Below are 18,381 nucleotides of genomic sequence, written 5' to 3'. Positions count from 1 at the left end.
CAGTCATAATTTTTGCTCAATTTCTCTGTTTGGTTATAGTCAATGATATGAATATATGCTGTCATGTTATATGCATACATGTGTGTATGTTAAACTTTAGAAAACAAATACATATTTATAGAATACTTACTATGTGTTATATATACAGCATATATACATTTTAAAACATAAATTAGAATTCAGTATGGCTATACACCCTGCAGCTAAAATATAAATTGTGGTTTCAATTTAAATATTCTTATAGTAAAAAAAAAAGGCAAAACTAGCATGTTATTAACCAAGTACAAACTCACCCACTATTTTCAGGAATGGAGAGTGACAAAGGTTTCCTTTCTGCGCTACAGATAGATTTCTTTAAGCCTCTGTTAGAGGATTTTCCCAAAAGTTAGATCTGATATACATCATAGCATTCAGGTCAAATTTTACTAGGATTCTTCTGCCAAGATTATATGAACCCAAACTCCTGGCTTTCTATATATAGGCACAGTATGGTGGAAATAGTAGCAATCTGATCATGTGCACAGTGCAAAATGACTGAAATGAAACATTGCATCTAACTATATGGTGTCATTTTGTAGCAATAATATTAGCAGTTTCCCAAGATTCACTACTACATATTAGCTCAGCAATGTCTGTCAAAATAAATGGCACCAGTGAAGAGGATCAACATAGGAAGAATGTAGCAAAATCCTCTAGTGAAGACTAATGAGTCAGCACTCAGGTCATAGAGAGATAAGGAGTGATGTGTGTTGTGTTAATAAAAGAATGCAGTACAAAGCAAGTCAAGTTTTCTGACCTGAAATCCTTAATCTCACAGTTGACAGATATTTGTCACCCCAAATATCTCTAGAAAAAATCCACCTGTGAGTAGCTAATAACAAGGCTTCTTCACTACCTGACTCTGCCACAACTGCAGAGTTAACACAATAAATTACACCATGATTAGCCAAGATGCCATGAGAAAATCCAAATTAATAACATGCTTTAGTCATTTTGCCTATAGTCTCTCACAATAGCTAAAGAACCACACTCATATATAACCACACTGGATATTTGGGTGAGCCTTTGCTTCTGGAAAGCTGGCAAGACAAAGATATCATAATGTGAATCGACCCAAGGTAATGTAATAGAGTATAAATAATTGGTTGCAAGATGAAATCTTATTTTATTGGATGTCAAAAATAGGATACCTATACTTAAGAAAATATCCTGTTTTTTTTTTAATACACCAATTATGTTAGCTAGTAAATTTCACTAAAATAATCTCTAGGAAGAATGATGACCAAAAAAAAAAGAATTCCTATACCATGGAGAATTTATCTTTCAACTGAAATCTTGTGAAAGTGACAGTTTGGGGGCAATAGAGAAGGAATGTGGCCGTCCTGTTGGTGTCACTACCAGAAGATCATAAAATTAACTAAGCTAGATAAACATCATTTACAAAGAGGACACTGGTTAGCTAAATGTTAATGGTCACATTAAAATGTCTTATGTGTTAAAGGCAAATTTTTAGGAAAGCTCTAGTTCTCTGTCAGAAGTGACATAACTAGGGAAGTAGTACCAACACATGGCAAGCTGGACAGTGATTTTACTGTCTCAACAAGGGAAAAAAGTAAAAAAGGAATAAAAGGGAAGCTTGAGAAATTACCTATCATTTAAATTGAAAGTAAAAATACTTTCTAGCGGCTGGGCAGTGACCCAGTGGTTAAGCACATGTTACCATGCTCATGAACCTGGCTTCCAGCCTCTGGTCCCCACCTTCAGGAGGGATGCTTCATGAGTGGTGAAGTAGTTCTGCAGGTGTCTCTGTATCTTTTCTTCTCTATCTCCTCCTCCCCTCTGAATTTCTCTCTGTCAAATCCAATTTAAAAAAAAAAGAAAGAAAGAATAGCTACTAGGAGCAATGGGTTCATAGTACCGGCATAGCACAGAGCCCCAGCAATAACCCTAGTGGCATAAAAAAGAAAAAATAATAATAATAACAAGAATAACAGGAGGGACAGGCAGTGGCACATCTGGTTAAATAATGTGAGTAAATTACAGTGCATAAGGATTGGGTTCAAGCTCCCAGTTCCCTCTTACAGAGGGAAAGCTTCTCCAGTGGTGAAGCAGTGCTACAAGTGTCTGTCTCTCTCCCTCCCTCCCTCCCCTCCCCCTTTCAATTTATCTTTATCTCTGTCCAGTAATAAATAAAAATTTAAAAATAAAGTAAAAAAGTAAACATACTTTCTCAGGTTTTCCTATTATTCCGTCTTATCCCACAATCCTGGCGATCATTATTAAATCACTAATAAAACTAAAACTAAAAATATATATCCTGAATTACAAACTGTCACCCACTCTTACACCTAAATATGTGATGACTGGTATCATTATTTCCTGCCTTTCCAGAATTTCCTGTTGGCTTATGTTTTTCCACTACATGCAATGTTTTAGTAACTATTGCCATATAGTCTTTCACTGGACAAATACTCAAAAATTGCATTATTTGTATTTCAACATTTCTTCTAAGAGAAATAAAATCTAGCAATGACAGACCAAAATTAAATAAATAAAGCTACACTTAAAAGATGAAAACATTTATCAAAGGTTGGATTCATGAGAAAATCCAATTCATTAACACTCTCATTTAAATGAAGAAAAAGTGTTTGATGCCCCTATTTTAAAGTGAAGTTGCTCAGTAGGGCAGCAACAAACATCTAGCAAGGGGACGGAAATAAATACTTAAAAATGAATGGATATAAGAATACTGCTATTGAGAACATAATTTTTTCCTCAAAATGAAAAAATCTGGATTTTAATGATTTGTTAAATCATGAAGAAAACTATAAAGAAACAATGGTTCCTGGTTTTAAAACTATTCAATTAATATTTGTGATGACTTGAAGAGATATTATAAAATAAATTATCATCTTTCCATGTGTCAGTTCCTTTATCCCTTGAACAGACCTTTAGAGACTATTTGACTCACAGCCTCCTTAAGCTGAATTGAACCCTTAATGATATACATCACAAAGAATGTAAAACTTCTAAAACATCAAAGAAGAATCAGAAAGGTCATTTGAGTTTTATTTTAGTTGGGGGAGGGTAGGAGGGATGTTCTTTTTATTTACTTTTTAAAAAGCATAGCTAATTTGGTTGTCTATACTTTGAAGTTGTTATAGAAAAAATAATTTGTACTAGAATTATGTCACCATAATTTTTCAGAATGACATATTATATAAATACAAGCACATATGCTATACTTCTAAGTGGAAGAAACTCCCTTAACAAGTCATAAGTTAGATGCCATAAGACTATAGCCACCCTCAAGTTATTATCTTTAAGACAAATAACAGATTACATGGTGTTTTCCTGTATGCCAAGAACTTCTCCAGTTAAGATTTTCACTTGAAAAAATAGATCACATACTTGTAAAATCATACCCAGCATTGACTTCATAAGGCATGTGGCTTTAGAGTGCTTTTTACAATTATTAATTCTATTAGTCAACTAGCAGGAGGCTAATGCAATTGTCCTAGAAGATGCTCGGAAGACACAGAAGATATTTTGAGAGCTGATCTGTACATCTGCAAAACAAAACAAAAAAATATTTCCTTCCTAAATGATAGAAATATAATTTTTTCTCACCTAAAACACATCAACATAACAGCACCTTTGAGTACTTGATAGAAACCTCACAAAAGCATGAGCAAACCTTGAGTAAGACCTTCTGCCACCCCTGAGTTTTCATAAAGCAGCAGGAGCAGACACACTATATAGTGTAGCTGCGAACATAAAAAGTTAGCTAACTTATCCACCAATAACACTCCTGAGCATTTACCCAAAAGGCATGTAAATACTTATTCAAAGGGATATATGCATCCCTACATTCATAACTTCATCATTCATTATCCTCAAAGAGTAGAAGCAGCGTAAATGTCAAACTACAGGTGCTGGGGTTAAGAAGTTATAGGATATATACTCCATGGAATACTACTCTGCAATTAAAAAAAAAAAGATAATATTGTGTCCTTTGGGGCAAAATGGATGGAACTGAGGTAATTATGCTTAGTGAAGTAAGTAAGTTGATGAAAGGCAACTACAATGGGGTCTTACTCATATGTGGAATCTAGAGAACTGATACATATAAACTTATTTTTTAAAAAATCAGACAAACCATTTCTAAGACTTTGTAAGAACTATGATGGTTATCTTTGAGAGGTGGGAGGACAAGGATTCAGAACTTTGGTTGGGTTGGGGGTGGAACTATAATCTTTAATCTTATAATCGTGTAACCCACTATTAATCACACATAAAAAAGTGGGAAAATAATAATAATAAAACTGAATAAATATTAAACAAGGTTATAGGATTTTTTTTATAATATTATGTGATGGTGGCAGTATTATCATCTAAAAATTTTTTAAACCCTAGTAAGTTCAGCACTTACTTACACAGGTGCAGGAAAACAAAGTAAGATCTTTATTAATAAACATGGACGAGACATGCTTTAAAAAAGACAGAAAATGTGCTTGTTGATACAGGTCAATCACAGCTGAAGACAAATGGCACTTGACAATCAGTTTCTCCTAGACTATATATATCAGTGCAGTAAGAAAACAAGCAAACAAACAAAAAAAACTACCATTATCTAGACTCTTCCATCAGTGATTAAGAGAGATGTCTCATAGGGTAGGGCATGTGCCTTGACCAGATTCAATTCCTGTCGACACATGGGGAAACTCAGGTGCTGTAGTCTCTCTTATCTCTGTCACTCTCTTTCTCTCCCCCTCCCTTCCTCCTTCTCTCTCCTCTCTCTCTCTGTCTCTCTCTCTCTTTCACTCTCTGTTTACCTGAACGAAAAAATGGTTCAGAGCAGTGAAATCACACATGCTAAACACTCACATGCTCACTCACACAGAGTCTCACACAGCGTATTATGAAACAAGTAAAATTATAGCTGTTTTAAATTTAATCACAAAAGTTTCACTACCCCAGGCTTGTTTTTTTGTTTTTCACTTTTGTTTTTTGTTTGTTTTGTTTTGTTGTCAGAAAGGCAGAGACAGATACCACAGTACCAAAGTTTTGATCAGTCTGCCTGGGGTCAGGCTGGAATCTGAGTTATGCTCATGAAAAAGCTAGCTATCCAAGTGAGCTATCTTGCTAGCTCTTAATATAGCATTTTAAAAAGTTTTATTTATTTATTTATTCCCTTTTTGTTGTCCTTGTCTAGTTATTATTGATGTCATCGTTGTTGGATAGGACAGAGAGAAATGGAGAGAGGAGGGGAACACAGAGAGGGGGAGAGAAAGACACCTGCAGAACTGCTTCACCGCCTGTGAAGAGACTCCCATGCAGGTGGGGAGTCAGGGGCTCGAACCGAGATCCTTACGCGGGTCCTTGTGCTTTGCACCAAGTGCGCTTAACCCACTGTGCTACCTACCGCCCCACTCCCTAAAAGAGTTTTTTGAGGTGTGGTGGTTCATCTAACAGATCACACACATCTCCATGCTAGAGGACCCACAGTCCCTACCTGCAGAGGGGAAGTTTCACAAGCAGTGCAGCAAGAGTCTCTCCTATGGTATCTCTCATCCTTCAAAGAAAAAGGAAACAAATAGTTACCAGGAACAGCGAAGTCCTGTAGGCATTAAGCCCCACTAGTAACCTTAGAAGGAAAGGGATGCAGGGCTGGCAAGGGAGCTCACTTGGAGAGTGTATTTGCTTTGTTATGAGCCCAACCCAGATTCAAGCCCAAAGGAATGACTTTGAAGGGAGCTTACTGACGTGGTATCTTTCTCTCTGTTTTTTTTTCTATCTGAAAAAGTCAGCTTAAAGCTGTGTGACAACATTTTTTTAAAAAAAAAGAAATAATGAGTCTACTATTTTTATACATTCTTCATAAATAAGCCTATAAAATTATGATTCAAACAGGTTTAAACAATATTTTGTTATCTGAATGGAAGAGAAGCAAGTAATGCTTAAATGATCATTATACAAACACACACATGTATAATATCACTCATGAGTTCTGATAAAGTATTTTAAACTTTTCATTCTACTACATAACTATATCCCTTATATTGACTTCAAAAAGTTCAAAATGCCAATTACTGTTACTTCATTATAAACAACCATTTTAGAAAATAGCATCAAAAGTTACTGGATATGAGGAACAGAAGAATCAAATGAGAATTACAAGGCTTCAAATTACTGCCTTCAAGTGAAGCCAAGATGGTGGCTTGGAGACAACACCTAGTGTGAGCTCTGCAAGGAAGCTTCTTTCAACCTGTTATTTTCTGCCACCAGGTTCCAGATGATACCATGAGGCCAACCTGACTTCTCTGGGCAGACAACCCCACCAAGCGTCTTGGAGTCCTGCCTCCCCAGATACCTCCCTCACTAGGGAAAGAGAGAGACAGGCTGGGAGTATGGATGAATCTGCCAACATCCATGTTCAATGGGGAAGCAATTACAGAAGCCAGACCTTCCACCTTCTGCATCCCAGGATGATCCTGGGGTCCATACTCCCAGAGGGATAAAGAATAGGGAAGCTACCAAGGGAGGGGATTGGATATGGAGCTCTGGGGGTGGGCACTGTATGGAAATGTAGCCCTTTTATCCTATAGTCTTGGCAATATTTCCATTTTATAAATAAATTTTTTTTTAATTACTGCCTTCAGTATTCTATTTAATAGTCACATAAAAATACTGATGGGGTAGGTTTTAGGACCAGCTTATAGTGAGTATTCTCATGTCAATTATGTCATCCCCTGCCTACTTAAACAAATAAGCACTCCTTAAGTAGTAGATAAAACATGAATGTATATTTATTGTCAGAATTGTTAAGCAGGTACAAATATATTTCACTTCCTGAAAACATCTATATTAATTCTACTACTGAGGTGCAAGAGAATCCCTCTGCAAAAAAAATGGACTCCTACTACTTGTCATTTGCTTCTTATTTTATGTTTTAATATTTTTATTTGTTTATTATAGTATAAAACAGAGAGAAAATGACAGGAGGGGAGACAGAAAGGGAAACAGAAAGAGAAAGAGTGAGAGAGAGATTGAGAGAGAGAGATATCTGCAGCTCTGCTTCACCACTTGTGAAACTTTACCCCTGCAGGTAGGGACCCAGGGCTTGAACCTGGGTCCTTGCACACTCTGGTGTGTGCACTTAATAAGGTGCACCACCACCTGGCTTCTGTCATTGACTCTTAAATTACAACTGAGTGACCAAGGAGATGGTTCTGCACATAGAGAGAGCAAAAGAACTCCGAGGTGTGAGGACTGTGACTCTGATCTTTGGCACTACACATGCTTTGCTCTGGTGTGCTCCCTCTCTTTTATCTCCCTCTCCTTAAATAAATAAATAAATAAATTTTTAAAATTTAAAAACTGTAAATTAAAACTAAAATCTAAACACTTTCTTTGAATTTTGAGTAAGAGTTTTATTTTTAAAAAATGTATATAGTAATACTGTACTAGTTCTGTTCTACTGTAGCCTTCAGACATATCTATAAAGTGTAAATAACCATGATTAGAGACTAAATTTCAATTCTGATTAGAATATTAGCTCATTAATTACAATGTTTAATTATATATGAAATTTTTTATCTTTAGAAGACTGTGAAAGGAATCTGGCTTCTTATCCTTACTTAGATATCAGTGGACTCATGAATTAGCTAAATGGTAATGAACTAAAGTTTTAAGTTCACATACATACATAAATATGTACGCACATATGTATGTGTAACACATTTGCTTATATCCTTGCAAAAAATAATCAGCTAATTATTCAACCAGAGAAATCAACTATCACAGTGATTCAAGAGAGCTGATGTCAGATCCATCCATTGAAGACAAGAAGAAGGATTTATTTTCAATAGGTGAGAAACTTAATGAGGTAAGATATATATATATATTTTTTTTTTCAATATACTTTGAAGAATCTGGACCCTGATAATGAAAAATAAAATCTAAGAAGAGTACTGCATAGAACCTAGTTTAAATTGCTTACTGATGTAATCAAGGGCAAACCCTTTCTTTTCTCTCTGTTTTTATAATAAGAGGATTCGATTAAATTATTTCTAAACTACCCTTTTCCTCTTGTCTCTATGAACTATTTCTGGTTAATGGTTTTGGTACTTTAGTTTTACCTTGGAAAACTTTTATTCAATTTCTTTGAAGGCTATAAAATATTAAACCACTAACTGCAAAGGGTACTGCAAATACCATTGATGCCTACTATTCAATTAGTTATTCATTTCCAACAATTTCCATTCATTCAAAACATGTATATGCAGCAACAGCTATACACCAAGTGCACCCAGTAGAATGACTTAAGATTCATTATTCATCATTAACTTACAGAGGAAATTTTCAAGAGCAAGTACAAGGAACCCCCTCTATCTCAAGGAAAATTTGAACGTTTGAGCATCTCCTCAAATATAATTTCCACTAAGTGCACTGCTAATCAAAATACTTCTCTCCTTTCTTTCTGTTTATGTACACACACACACACACACACACACACACACACACACACACACACTCATAACTGAAATTTGACTTTTTGACTTCAGTCAAATACTGCTAAGCAGGATTTTTCTAATAAGTAGTTGTTATAATATATAATAAAAGTTAATATCTTCTTATTTTTCCAGATAATAAAACTTTTAAGGATTTGAAGTCAAAGTTTAATGAAAAAAGACATGAGAATTTCTCCTTAATATATGTTTCCTCTATGCTTGTTTGTATCATTGCCTCGGAGTAGCGCATGTTAATTATACATCTCATATTACTATCATTAAAAAATGTTTTTAAAGGAAGTCTAAAATACCAAGTCTTTTTGATCAAAAATCCCTCACAATGAATCTGAAGAACTGAGCAACTGATAGCAAAATAAAAGAAAGGTCAGGTTTGAGACCTATAGCAAACTAGATAACTTCCATATGAACAACTTAGAAAGCTGTGTCTTTAAAGAACATATGTGTTCACTCATTGTTCTTGAAAAAAAAAAATCTTGAATCCTGTCTACTTCATATATACAGATCAAAATCAGATTGCTTAAGTGAACTATAAAATGCAAGACAATATTGTTTACTCCATTCACAAACCCAAGAATTACCGAAGGAGTTTAAATGTTTTCTGTTTCTTTAGATGTCAGGGAGATACTTCAATGGTAGGTCGCTTTTTTTGTAAACTGCTTCAAACTTCATAAACCAATGTCAGATCTTGTTCTTTGCTATCCATGGTTATTTAGTTCCATGGTTGCTCTCTCTGAACTGATTGTCCCTGAACCTTTAAAGATACTTTTGGGGATATTTTAAATCCCCTGGAGATGTAAATGTCATCACTTTCAAACAACTCTCATCAAATAAATTTATTATTAATTTGCATCAAATTAATCCCAAAAATAACTGCTATTAACATATGTTTCAGAACACAAAGACCATTAGTAGTCATCTGGACACTAGAATTAACCCAATTCACTCACTCTGAGGTAAAATACACATTATTTAGATATTCTATTTCAAAGAGTTTCGATGCTGGCCCAAACATGATTTTATTTCAGCTTGCAATGCTCTCTATATTTTAAATATCTAATTTCAAATGTACTAGTCTTAGTAAAAGATGATAGTCTGGAAAGCATGTACAAATGCTATATTTGCCAAAATGAGTCTCCATAAATCATATACATCTAAGAGAAGAATGTTTGTAACCCATTTTAAGTTTATAAGAAAATTACAAAACAGTTTTGTTCTTAAAGATGTTCTGCTAGGTACTGAGTGAAACTGTTGAATACTGTTTTTAAAACATGAAACCCTAAATAGAATAAATAAAGTAAGTGTACCTTATGGATTATCAAAGAGAAAAAGGGATTGTTTTGTCTTTCATAGTAGATGAGAGGCAAATGTATTTAAAACTCTAATTTGAATAAGACGCACAATTTTACTAAGCAAATCAAGAAACTCGCCTTGTATTGCCCAGTACACCTCTCTCTTTCTCTTTTCTCTTTCTCTCAAAGGAAATAAAAGTAAGTAAATAAATATTCACAATGACAACTGTTGAATCGAATGGGGCAATCTGGCTTTGCATGTGTAGATGAGCAAGTATCAACGTCATAGTTCGTTCCTTTGCTACACTTAGGATATTTCAGTTGGTTGATGGGAAAGTAGCCAAGCATGGTACTTAAACCAAAAACATACAGGTTATGGAAAAGTACAACTGTGTCTTTCTATTTTGATCATTATTATGTAAGCTGACATAATATATAGTTGTATGAAAACTGGATTTTTTTCTACAGATAACAGAATAAGTATACTATAGGAATGCCTTTGGCTTTTTTCCCCCCAATATTTGCCTCTAAATATTTCTGTATGTTAAAGGTCCTTATAACAATGTTGTTTTGCCTGTTTTCCTACTGATTTTCAAGAGAAAAAAAAATCTCCTTCGGGGGGTGGTGGCGGTAATGTCGCGGGATAAGTGCACATAGCACACAGCACAAGGACCTGAGTAAGAATCCCAGTTGGAGCCCCTGGCTCCCCACCTGCGACATGGGGTGGTGAGTCCCTTTGCAAGTGGTAAAGCAGGTCTGCAGGTGTCTTTCTCTCTTTCCCTTTTTACCTCTCCCTCCTCTCTCAATTTCTCTCTGTTCTATCCAATAAAATGAAGAAAGAAAAAAAAAAGAAAGAAAAAAGAAATGGCCTCCAAGAGCAGTGGATTCCTAGTGCAGCACCAAGCCCCAAAATAACCCTGGAGGCAAAAGAAAAAGAAACATCAGTCATTAATTGAACCCAACAATGTCACTGGTTTAAATCTGTCTCAGTTCTCTCATAAGAAAAAGAATCACTGCAAAGCCATTTGATGTAGCATATAACAGATCAATGCTTTTATTTTTAAATTTATGAGTACTAGAATATAAAAAAAATCAAAACAAATGTTGCAAAAGCATTCTGAGACCTCATGCATGTATATATAGGCACACACACATATACAAATAAATACTTGGTGTTAAATATTTGATAGGGTAAATTCTTTTTAAATTAAAATTTTTCATTATATTAATTAATTTATTGGATATAGACATCCAGAAATCGAGAAGGAAGGGGTTAATAGAGAGGGAGAGGGAGAGAGAGAGAGAGACACCTGCAGCCCTACTTAACCACTTGCAAAGCTTTACCCCTACAGGTGGGGACAGGGGGCTCGAATCCCGGTCCTTGAGTCAAGAGGCAGCACTGAAACTTCACCTTTTATTGTGGGGGCATGTCTCAAACTTGGTCATGAACATGGCAAAATAATTTCCTTTCCAAGTAAGCTATCTTACTGCTCAGTAAACTTAAATTTTATCTGGGAATGAATGATTAGTATTTACCATATCAGGGCTGGGTGGTGCTGCCTCTCGGTCTCTGTCTCTTTTTCTATCTGAAAATGTCAACCCATAGTAGTAAACCCCAGTGAGGACCAAAGAAAATGTTAAATTTCCTTTCTTTTCTATTTTGTCGTGTGTGTGTGTGTGTGTGTGTGTGTGTGTGTGTGTCTGTGTGTGTGTGTGTGTCTGTGTGTGTGTGTGTATGTGTGATTTTTTAAATTATTTTTCCAGAGAGACAGCAGTTGCTCTTCTGAGAGCATCCAGGGGCCACTGCAAGTAATACACAAACTAAGTGAAACAGTGAAGTATAATGATGTCATCAGCTACTCAAGCTATAGAAAAGAGCACAGAGAGCCCACATATGTCAAAATTGGCCATGTACTAGTAGAAGAAATAAGTAAAGAGAAGTAAGTAAAGAATTCTGGACAAAAGGAATTTGAGTGTTCAAGTGTAAAAAGAGAGGCCAATATGGAAGAACAATGGTAGGGAGTGGCCCCCCTCTCTGAAGGAAGGCTAGGGCGACATACTCTGCCACTCAAGGACAAGTGGTCCTGAAATGAGTGCAGCCTAGAATGTTCCTAGCTGTGACCATGGACTGCGAGCTCAGACCAATAGGGATACAGAGGTTGCACAGGCTCCTGTGCTAAATATGACGAGATAGGGGCCCTAGGTCAGATTGATGGGGTTTAAAGTTAACAGTACTTATATACATTTCCCATGTTTGGGAGCTACTCTCTTGCCCTGATCCAGCTTTCTAGTCCTATTTTTAATTCTGACACCATCTTCCCAGACAATACCTTTAGCCCACCTATATGCTATCTATCCAGCTCTGGCCAAATTAGTAAAGTCATGGGCCCCTTGAAATATATTTATTTATTTATTTTTTATTTGTTCTCTTTTTTTAATTTTTTTATTTAAGAAAGGATTAATGAACAAAAACATAAGGTAGGAGGGGTACAACTCCACACAATTCCCACCACCCAATCTCCATAACCCACCCCCTCCCATGATAGCTTTCCCATTCTCTAGCCCTCTGGGAGCATGGACCCAGGGTCGTTGAGGGTTGCAGAAGGTAGAAGGTCTGGCTTCTGTAATTGCTTCCCCGCTGAACATGGGCATTGACTGGTCGTTCAATATATTTAAAATAGACTTCCTAGCGTTTTTCCAAAATGGAGACCCCAAATCTCATCTGCTCTATTCTGATCTTTAGATTTCTGATTATTAAACAATGTTTTTTTCTGCTTTATATCTTAATGCTTTTTGGCCACCAATTTGCAGATGCTACCATGACTCCAACCTGACTTCCCTTGGACAGACAACCTCACCAATGTACCCTGGAACCTCACCTCTCCAGAGCCCTGCCCCACTAGGGAAAAACAGAAACAGGCTGGGAGAATGGATTGACCTGCCAATGTCCATATCCAGCAGAGAAGCAATTACAGAAGCCAGAACTCCCACCTTAGGCACCCCGAAATTTAGTCCATATTCCAGAGGGATAAATAATAGGAAAGCTTCCAATGGGGGAGTGTGGAACTCTGGTTATGGGAATTGTGTGGAACTGTACCCCTCTTATCCTACAGTCTTATTGATCATTACTAAATCAATAAAAAGAGAGAGAAATGAGAGGCAAAAAAATGTAGAAAGTCACTGTCGAAGAAGGGAGCAAATAAATGGAGACAACAAAAAGAGACATCAGAGCTCTCTTTCTGATTCAAGTGGTGATGGTGGTGGTGGGAGAGAGAAAGCAAACATATCTGTACTCATTTAATGCACCATTAGCATACAGTGCATCACTGAGAACACAGAGACAACTTAAGTAAAGCTGGAAGACAACTAATATGCTTTTGGATTTATTTATTTATTTATTTAATGAGAGAAAGAAATAAGCAAAGCACAGTTCCATACATGCAGTAAGAGGGATTAAACTGGGGCCCTCACATATGTGAGCTCTGCACTCTGCCACAGAGCCACCTTCCTATCCCTGAGAACTAAAATTTGTTTTAAGTATTGATTATGTAGCTGTGACTTACTTTGGTGCTCACCCATTTCCCCACTTAATCCTCACTGAAACTCTGCAAGGTTTCACTATTGCAGAAATAAGAAAATTGGAGCTATAAGGTGTGTGTGTGTGCGCGCGCGCACGCGTGTGACAGTAACATGCATGTTAATTTTAAAAACACTGTGGAATCAATGAAAAACAGTCAATAAAACAATTCTACACGTTTCTGAGATGATTCACACATCTAAATCCTGAGTACTTTTCTAAAACTGATTACGTGCAACACGTAAATGAATGATGGCAGTTTCTGTCTGTTTCAATGCAACTGCTCTAAATCTCTGTAATAAGATATTCTACTTTACAAATTGAGTAGTGTGTGATAGCTGTCACTCCGTTTATATTCTGAATGATAAATTAAGGGGCCATGGCAGTGGTACATCCAGTTAAGTACATATATTATGATGTACAAGGATCTGGGTTCTAGACCCCGCTCTACGGGGGGGGGAACACTTTGAAAGTAGTGAAGCACATCTGTAGGTGTCTTTCTCTCTCCATCTCTCCTTCCTCTCTCAATTTCTTTTTTTTATTATTTATTTATTCCCTTTTGTTGCCCTTGTTGTTTTATTGTTGTAGTTATTATTGTTGTTGTTGTTGTTGGATAGGACAGAGAGAAATGGAGAGAGAAGGGGAAGACAGAGAGGAGGAAAGAAAGACAGACACCTGCAGACCAGCTTTACCGCCTGTGAAACGACCTCCCTGCAGGTGGGGAGCTGTGGGCTGGACCGGGATCCTTACCCTAGTCCTTGCGTTTTGTGCCACGTGCGCTTAATCCATTACTCAACCGCCCAACTCCCTCCTCTCTCAATTTCTATCTGTCCTGTCAAATAAAATAGAAACAAAAGAAGAAGGAAGAGGAGGAGGAGGAGAATGAGGAGGCGGCCACTGGGAGGACTGGGTTCATAATGTGGGCACTGAGCACAAATGATAGCTCTGGTGGCAAAAAAAAAAGTAAGTTAATAAGATTCCATCAGCTTTAAACTTTCCAGAGGTTAATATTTTCTTAAGATGTTGGCTTGCAAAAAAGAATGAACAAGCAGATCACAATTAACAAAGTTTTTCAAAAATATTTCAGGGAACTCCTCAAGGAAAATCATAAAGTCCAAGAATGCCATCACAAAGACAAGTTTGAGGATCTTTGGCTAAAGCAGAGTAAGAATGGACTGCTGATATCGCAATGTTATCTATAAGGCAATGCAATGGAATAAGAATTGCTGAGTGAGAATGAATTGCATCTATGTGTTCTGCATACTAAAACATGCCTCCTCTATACAGTTCACTGCTGACTACATACGATGGGGAGATACGTTTACATAAAAGGAGCAGCACAGAGCCTAGAAAATAGTGACATCCCTTGGTATTAATTATAGTTAACTGTTTCCATTATGCACGGTGTTTTATGAAAACATTCACAATAGTTTCAGCTTGATACTTCAAAACCAGATAACCACAAAATTGACCTTCAAACACTAGAATGTTGTTTTAAAATATGACTTCACAAAAAAGTCCATGCATCATAAGTGACAAATAGTACATGTAATCTTGTTATATGATTGAGAATACTGACCTGGAGAGTCAGGCAGTAGCGCAGCGGGTTAAGTGCATGTGGTGCGAAGCGCCATGACCAGTGTAAGGATCCTAGTTTGAGCCCCCAGCTCCCTACCTGCAGGGGAATCGCTTCACAGGTGGTGAAGCAGGTCTGCAGGTGTCTTTCTCTCCCCCTCTGTCATCCCCTTCTCTCTCCATTTCTCTCTGTCCTATCCAACAATGACAACATCAGTAACAACAACAACAATAGTAACTACAACAATAAAATAATAAGGGCAACAAAAGGGAATAAGTAAATAAATGAAATATTTTTTAAAAAGAATACTGAAGTGGAACAAATCTTATCAAAAGCAGGACATTAAAGATGTCTCTAAAATAAAGTGTATTCCACTCAAAGGTGGTCAGCTGAGCTAAATGTTCCAAAATATCATGCCATTATTGAAATCAAAATAGTTTATCCTTGATAATGTTTCAACAGTATAATACATTTGAACTACTCAAAGAGTAGATAGATTAACTGGATGGTAATCTCCAGTTTACTATAGGGATGTTAGAGTATAAAATACTGGGAATCGGGCAGTAGTAGCACAGCGGGTTAAGTGCAGGCAGTGCAAAGCGCAAGGATAGGCATTAGGATTCCAGTTTGAGCCCATCGTTTCCCACCTGCAGGGGAATCGCTTCACAGGTGAAGCAGGTCTGCAGGTGTCTTTCTCTCCCCATCTCTGTCTTCCCCTCCTCTCTCCATTTCTCTCCAACAACGACGACATCTTTCCTATCCAACAATGACGACATCAATAACAACAGTAATAACTATAACAATAAAACAACAAGGGCAACAAAAGGGAATAAATAAGTATTAAAAATTATTTTTAAAAAAAGAGTATAAAATACTTTGGAGTGGTCTGGGAGGTGGCGCAGTGGATAAAACATTGAACTCTCAAGCATGAGGTCCCAGAAGTTCAATTCCCAGCAGCACACGTACCAGAGTGGTGTCTGGTTCTTTCTCTCACTCTTCCAATCTTCTCATTAATAAATAAAATCTTTCAAAAAATAAATAAAATAAAATACTTTGGATAGTGCTAATATTTTTAAAGCACATTTTAAAAATATTTTTATTTATTACTGGATAGAGGCAAAGAGAAATTGAAAGAGAAGGGGGAGGGAGGGAGGGAGAGAGAGAGACACCTGCAGTCTTGCTTCACCATTCATAAAGCTTTCCCCCTGTAGGTGGGGACCAGGGGCTTGAACCTGGGTCCTTGCGCTTTAATGTGAGTACTTAACCCAGTACACCATCACCTGACCCTAGTATGGTTCAAGAACATTTATAACAGTATTCTCAATTTAGAGTTTAATTGTTGTACAAAAGAGCACAGAGACTGCTTATGTGAAGCAATGGGTTCAACCATGAGCATTACATATGACCAGGGAGATGCTCAGCTCTCTTCCTCTTGCTCAGACATGCATTAAATAAAAAATAAATAAATAGGGGCCATGCAATGGTGCACCTGGTTAAGTACTGGCATTACAGTGCACAAGGACCCAGGTTCATGTCCCTGGTCCCCACCTTCAGAGGGAAAGCTTCACAAGTGATAAAGCAGGGCTGTAGGTGTCTCTCTGTCTTTATCCCTCTGTATCTCCCCATCCTCTCTCAATTTCTCCCCGTCTCTATCCAATAATAAATAATAGAAATATTAAAAATAAATAAATATGCAAACTTTAAAAAATGTTTACTAATGGTCAAGAATACTATTTGGGTTGGGGAAATAACATAGGGGTTATCCAAAATGACATTCATCTCTGAAGTTTTGACATCCCAGGTCCAATCTTCAGCACCACTATAAACTGCAGCTGAGTAATGATCTCTGGCTGAGAAAGAAATGAGAGAAAATGGGGGGGGGGGGCAGTGAAAGAGAGAGGAAGAGGAAGGAGGACAAAGAAGAAGAGGAAGATAAGAAGGAAGGAGGATAAAGAGGAAAAATAGGAGGAAAGGGGCAAGGTGGTGGCACACCTGGTTGAACACACAGGTTGTAATGTGCAAGGCTCAGGGTTCAAGTCCCTGGTTCCCACCTATAAAGGAAAGCTTTGCAAGTGGTGAAGCAGTGCTGCAGGTATCTCTCTATCTCACTCCCTCTCTATTACCCCCTTCCCTCTTGATTTCTGCCTGTCTCTTTCCAATAAAATAAAGAAAAAATTTGAAAAAAATGGCCACCAGGAGCCGGCACCAAACCCAGGGATAACCTTGGCCAATAAATAAGTAAATAAAAATAAAACAAAATAAAAAATTAAAATGCTGCTATTAGAGCTTTCCAGAAGCTAAGTTCACATGCATCAATCTACTAATAAAAGCCTATCAATTTAGCACTAGGATCATATTTTCCTTCAAGTATTACAAAACTGATCATATCCTGTGATAGCTTATAAGAATAAAGAATAATCACATTTATTCATTCAACATACATTGCTGAGAACATCAAAAATATCTAAGTCTATAACTCTGAAAAAAGTAGTAATGAACCCCTCTCGTGGTGAGTCAACAGACTACTCAAATAAAGGCAATGTAAGAGTAAGAGGTACCTGGGAGTCGGGCGGTAATGCAGTGGGTTAAGCGCAAGGAACTAGGCTCGAGCCCCAGGCTCCCCACCTGCAGGGGAGTCACTTCACAGGTGGTGAAGCACAACTGCAGGTGTCTTTCTCTCCCCCTCACTGTCTTCCCCATCTCTCTCCATTTCCCTCTGTCCTATTTAACAACGACAACATCAATAACAACAATAATAACTACAACAACAATAAAGAAAACAAGGGCAACAAAAGGGAAAATAAATAAATAAAATATATTTTTAAAAATTTTTTTTAAAAAGGTACCTTACCAGATACTGTTGAATAAGGAAGAACTATTGGGAGGGGTGCCAACATGCTGAAAGTTAACAGGTGAGAGGATGGGGCTATCTAAGCCAGAACAACAGCTAGTAGAAGTCTATTCCCTCTGAAGAGAGAGGGTGGATTCTTGAAGGAACAGGGAGAAGTTCACTGGTGTTAATTTCAGTGGTGTTTGGCTAAACTCTTTAATTCTATGAAATAAAAGATTAAAGCATAAATAGTGGAAAGATTCCTACGTTTAAAAAATACTATCATTTATCATTTTGTTCGTAAAACTCAGGTATACAATAGAGTGTTTACTAATAGATTGTAGATGATATTTCTTTCCTTTTTTAAAACTTAATGCTATTTCATATTTATTTATTTATTTTCCCTTTTGTTGCCCTTATTTTTTTAATTGTTGTTGTTATTGATGTCGCTGTTAGATAGGACAGAGAGAAATGGAGAGAGAAGGGGAAAACAGAGAGGGAAAGAGAAAAATAGACACCTGCAGACCTCTTTCACCACCAGTGAAGCGACTCCGCTGCAGGTGGGGAGCCAGGGG

General features: G+C 37.0%; 1 protein-coding gene across 7 annotated transcripts in view; it reads right to left on the bottom strand.

Moving 5' to 3' along the window:
* The window catches only part of TRPS1 (transcriptional repressor GATA binding 1), a 269,537-nt gene that overhangs the window by 218,453 nt on the left and 32,703 nt on the right, over positions 1-18,381 (bottom strand). For 3 of the 7 annotated variants that reach the window (XM_060195746.1, XM_060195741.1, XM_060195744.1), the window contains exon 2: positions 3,412-3,569. The exons of 2 other annotated variants lie outside the window; for them this stretch is intronic. In XM_060195746.1, coding sequence (XP_060051729.1) covers positions 3,412-3,448 — 37 coding nt within the window. In that variant the 5' untranslated portion in view covers positions 3,449-3,569. Of the gene's footprint in view, positions 1-3,411; positions 3,570-5,515; positions 5,576-18,381 lie in introns of all 7 variants that reach the window. 2 more of the 7 variants (XM_060195738.1, XM_060195752.1) reach the window with 2 other exon arrangements.

Source organism: Erinaceus europaeus, chromosome 1, assembly GCF_950295315.1.
Source record: "Erinaceus europaeus chromosome 1, mEriEur2.1, whole genome shotgun sequence".
Lineage (NCBI taxonomy): Eukaryota > Metazoa > Chordata > Mammalia > Eulipotyphla > Erinaceidae > Erinaceus > Erinaceus europaeus.
The sequence above is the reverse complement of the archived record's forward strand: the minus strand, read 5'-3'. Positions and strand labels throughout refer to the sequence as shown.